This window comes from Rhagoletis zephyria, unplaced genomic scaffold (genome assembly GCF_001687245.7).
Source record: "Rhagoletis zephyria isolate East Lansing unplaced genomic scaffold, Rhagoletis_zephyria_1.1 Rzeph_scaffold_00194, whole genome shotgun sequence".
NCBI lineage: Eukaryota > Metazoa > Arthropoda > Insecta > Diptera > Tephritidae > Rhagoletis > Rhagoletis zephyria.
Window position 1 is genome coordinate 228,894 of NW_016157278.1, and position 4,976 is coordinate 233,869.

A 4,976-nucleotide genomic window follows, 5' to 3' on the forward strand; every position below is an offset into this window, starting at 1 on the left:
CTGCAGTTGACTGCCCCATCGACGAAATATTTTCGTTACCAACAGATTTTTGGTAACTGCCGGTGGCCAGAAATCTTAAAAAAGTCGCGAGTTTCAGCTGGTGCGATAGGTGGGTGCTTCTATGTGATGGAGCCATATGCTCTTGTAATTCATTTAAAATGTACTGGAATATTTCCTTATTGATTCGGAAATTTGCAACAAATCTAAAAAAGAATACATTGTAGCATACAAAAATTATTGGCTAATCTTGAACTTACTCAGTCTCAGGTAGTTCCATTACATTGGTGTGGTCTCGCAATCTCCTCCTCTGTATCCGCCTTTCCCTTTCTTCAGATTCCTCGGCGTCCATTAGCGCTATAGCAGCATACATTTTTTAAAATAGATTTTCCTTATATTCTTTCCGCAACACAACCAAAACACTTTTAAGCAAAACCAAAATGTAAACAATTCCGATGTTGCCCATTTAAAATAAAAAGCATTGAAATAAGCTGAAAATATTAGAAATCTAAGAAAAAATCTTTGAAAGTACATCAAAATTACATCCGGCAACATCATTCAACGTAACCGAGACGATAGCAACGTAATCGACGTAAAGGCAAGACGAAGACGAACGACAGAGTTACAAACTTGCAATCCGTGACGATATCGCCTACAGACGAATCGTTCGTGCGGCCTAACGTTCGAGATACAGAATAAGGCTGAATGTTTCTGCCCACAAGAGTAGAGGGGATGGCAATTACCTCATCTTTGCCAAATTTCATAATATCCTATTTCTCAGCAAAATTAGAGCACATGTCAAGTTTTAGCGAAATTAGCAAGTTAACTATTATTTCCACCTGGCTCCATATGGTCGGAGCTCTGAGCGTCGTCCTGCGCGGATAACAATTCTGTACAAAAAAAGTAAACAAAGCCGAATTGGATGTTAAAAGAAAATATTAGAAGAGCCTATTTTCTAAATTTCTATATTTCCTTCAGAAGTTTATACCTGTGTCTTTATAGCGCACTCGCTGAAACTGTATTCAAAAGTAACAAAATTGCTGCTTTAATTCGAAATTTCTTTAATAATAAATTTGCACGGTTCACCGAAATGGAAGGGAGCAATAATTCAAATTTATTAAAATAATAATTATAATTCAAAACGGACGGTATAAAAAAAAACTTATTTTCGCTTCGAGTCAAATGAATGATGTGCTTATACGTGTTTTCAAACCGATTTGAAGAAGAAAAACCGGATTTGAAAACAAATTCGAGTCAATACACTTTTGAATTTCTGATCGTATTGAAATTTGGTTTACGCATAAGTTTTGAATCACTGCAAACTGGATCAAAACGCTTCATGTGTCGGTATAAAAAAGGGAAATGTTTAATTGTGTTTTAGGCGTAGTACGATGAATTTTGTCAATAATGTGGGAATAGGGCTGTCAACATGAAAAGTTTGAAAAAGGGTTATTTTTGTGGAAGTATAGTGAATTTCAGTGCAGTTAAAGTTTCTGAGGCATCGTTTCCTTTCAGATCAGAATTGTAAAAATCGACGAAATAGCGGTGTGTCGGACGCGTCACCTTTGTTCTCTGCATTGTGAATCACTGCCAATTGTAGAGCGCGCTCCCGACACAGCGGAACAATGAATAACAGCCCTATTCGCGTGCACTGACATAACTCGCCGCTATAACTATTGTCATGTTTATAATCAATTGTCACGTTTAGGTAAGCAGAGGGCAATTTGAAAACTCCAACGGTGACAATTGCTATTATATTTGTGATGACCTATTGCGTACATGACAACGCTAAAACATATGTTAATGCTTTCAGTTTTATTAATTTTGCAGAAAAAAGTTGAAAAATTTTACTAAATGAAAACTGTTAAACCATTTTATTTGCCTAAATACGTGTGTTAAAAAGTTATTATTTGCATATTCATGGAGGAAATAACTATTGTACGCAGCTAGTATTGTCGAGCAAGATGAAATTATACAGAGAAGAAGACTTTTGAGGAAACTCCGAGACAACAGTTTTTTTGGACGTTTGCAATTCGGGGTGGTCTTCACAAAACTGCAGCTGCTGTTGTGTGGTGCATTCATATTTTCACCTGTTATTACACGAATTCATAATAAAATTAAATAAATTTTCCTATTATAAAATTACTCACTTTTCCGGCATTTCGTAATCCATTTCTGCGGTGTATTTTATTTAAAAGAAATCCCGTCTGTTGCAGTGGCGGTCAAAAAGAACAATTAAAATGTAAACAAGGAACAGCTGTTTCACTATAGAGAAACTTTCGTCGCAGTTGGCAAATAAAACGAGCTTTTCGCTTGTCATTATCGAATGTGCATACCTATGACAACAGGTGATGACACGATAATAACAATTGACGAGTGTGACCACACGCGAATAGGGCTTTAAATGTGCACTTTATAAAACGGACTGTAAAGATACCGTTCAATAAGGAATATTTATATTTTACCCAGTGATGGAAAATTTTGTATACTATTCCCCGATTGCAAATACTAATAAGATATATTCATTTCACTTTTTGAATAAACCCACAAAATCCCTTTCTGATTTCTTTTGTCCTAATATTCGGCTTTGTTTACTTCTCTTCTATTTCTAGAAATGGCGTCTCCGTCGAGAATGCGCAGTCTTGCATTTATCTATCTTGACTATACTCCACGTGTGGCCGGCCGGTTACACGAAAACTAAAGTGGAATACACTACGATATGGCAGCACCATTTGCCGAATATTCCTTGCCGACGTCAAAAGAAAACCGAAGGCATGCGTCAGATTAGAAATCATTTGCAATCGTACTAGTTGGAGCGGGTTTGGAATATTTTCTTCGTGATCTTTGTTTAACATAATTGGTAAATAAAATAAATGAGTAAATAGCAGTTTACCTTGCGATGTGCCCTAGTTTTGAGGTTATTTGGTATTTGAGTTCAATGTGATTAGGGATAAAGTCAAATGCGGTACATTAGTTTCTAGTTATATATATATATATATATATATATACATATATGTGTATATGTATATGTATGTATGTACATATATATGAAGACTTCAAATGAAGCTGCAGAATAAGTGCTGTTGAAACATTTACACCCTTAATTCATGAAAAGTAAAGAACCTACATACACATATGCTTTATAAATCGAAAATATGTATTAAAAATTCACTTCATAAGCTTTTAAAATCTAGGTTCTTTATTTGCTACGAATAAAGCCATTTATGGTAGTTTTCAGCGACTATCAAATATAAAGAATTTGTATAATTTACCGAAAAAAAATTTGAATACACGAACTAAATTTGCTCAATTTAGTCCAGAATATCTAGGGTGCTGCGAAACTTGAGAAAGAAAATTAGCGCTGTGCTGACTCACCAGATGAGTTAATTTCCTTTCTGCTCACTCTGTTCCATTCGTGGAATGAATTGAGTTGAGTGAAACGATACGATGACACTTCGGTCGTGGGTTTTCGTTTGTCCACAACGATGGCACCATCACCAAATTGAAAATTTTCATTCAATTTTGTTAGTATTCACTCGCCTGAAGGTTACATTTGTTTGAGCCTGAAAAGGCTGGAGTTCAGCAGGAAATTGGAGGCTCGATATTTGGCCGACAGGTTGTTCCGAGATGTTTCATATAATTATATTTACTCAAATTAATGAAATAATTATACCATGGTATCAATATCGTGCATGAAAAGAAAACGGATATTAATAAAAATAAAGATATTCAATAACCGACAAAGCTTTTATAAATAGAGCACTTTGTGTTTTGTGATTCATACTCTATGTACACCTCAGTAGCATTTATATAAAAATAATCCCTTTTATGGACAAGAATAAATATATATGTATGCGCGTACGTGAATATCATTTATTTTTTGTTTTATATATGTAGGTCAAAAATTTATTGATACTAGCAGATATTAATAATTACAGGTAAGGCTAACGTTGAGTATCGCAACAGAAGAATTAAATTGGTACCGTGCTAGTTTATTTTTTGCGAGAAAGTGACGCAAACGACCTTTTGTTGAAAATAAAATAGATACCACTACAGTAAACAACAAAAATACTAAAATGAGCTGGCAAGATTATGTGGACAACCAACTACTGGCCTCGCACTGTGTAACAAAGGCTTGTATTGCTGGACATGATGGCAACATCTGGGCTCAATCCAAGGGATTTGAGGTAAGTTTTTAAACCCAAATAGTTTGAGTTTCCTAACTTGTGTATAATGTCGTTAAATTTTTGAAGTGTACATTAACTTTACTTTGTCCTCAAGGGTGTGACCGGTTAGAAAGCAGGGTGTTAAAATGTAGAGAGGAAAACTGAGATACACACCGAAATATTTAATCGTATAACATGAGTAACGACTCATCGGATAAAACACCCTTGTTGAGTTTATTTTTGTTCCTTGCATACAGTATTGCTACATACACATTTTTTTCTTACCAAAATCAACCAAAACTACCAAAATTTTTTTGAGTAATATTTTTCTACAATGTCAAATTTATTAAAAAATGTAGATGACTTAGTATTTAGTAAAACTAAAGGCTGAGATTTCACCTCTCTGAACTTGGCAGGACAACTTTTTCTCAAAGCAAAAATTCCTATCGCATAATTTGCCGTTAATTATCCGTAAATTATCCGTGAAAAGAATAATTTTGCCGCGGACATATTTTAAAAAATATCGAGTGCCCTGCTAACTTCCGTGGAAGTTAGCAGGGCACCTTCTGAAAACCAATGAAGGAAACCAGCTAAACCCAAACTAACTATCTGATAATTTGCCGTAAATTATCCGTTGTTTATCCGTGAAAAGAATTATTTTGCCGCGGAAACATTTTAAAAAATATCGCGTGCCCTGCTAACTTCCGTGGAAGTTAGCCAGGCACCTTCTGAAAACCAATAAAGTAAACCAGCTAAACCCAAACTAACTATCTGATAATTTGCCGTAAATTATCCGTTGTTTATCCGTGAAAA

At 35.0% G+C, this 4,976-nt stretch overlaps 2 protein-coding genes across 5 annotated transcripts in view; one reads left to right on the forward strand and one right to left on the reverse strand.

Moving 5' to 3' along the window:
- Positions 1–689, reverse strand: part of LOC108358020 (uncharacterized) — a 2,265-nt gene extending 1,576 nt beyond the window's left edge. The window contains exons 1-2 of the mRNA XM_017609137.1: positions 258–689; positions 5–203 (exon numbers count right to left, since the gene is read on the reverse strand). Coding sequence (XP_017464626.1) covers positions 5–203; positions 258–370 — 312 coding nt within the window. The 5' untranslated portion in view covers positions 371–689. The remainder of the gene's footprint in view (positions 1–4; positions 204–257) is intronic.
- A 2,060-nt stretch (positions 690–2,749) lies between these two features.
- The window catches only part of chic (profilin chickadee), a 144,332-nt gene continuing 142,105 nt past the window's right edge, over positions 2,750–4,976 (forward strand). The window contains exons 1-2 of one of the 4 annotated variants that reach the window (XM_017609143.1): positions 2,750–2,857; positions 3,936–4,184. In XM_017609143.1, coding sequence (XP_017464632.1) covers positions 4,074–4,184 — 111 coding nt within the window. In that variant the 5' untranslated portion in view covers positions 2,750–2,857; positions 3,936–4,073. Of the gene's footprint in view, positions 2,858–3,465; positions 3,614–3,935; positions 4,185–4,976 lie in introns of those variants that run through there. The other 3 variants (XM_017609145.1, XM_017609144.1, XM_017609146.1) reach the window with 3 other exon arrangements.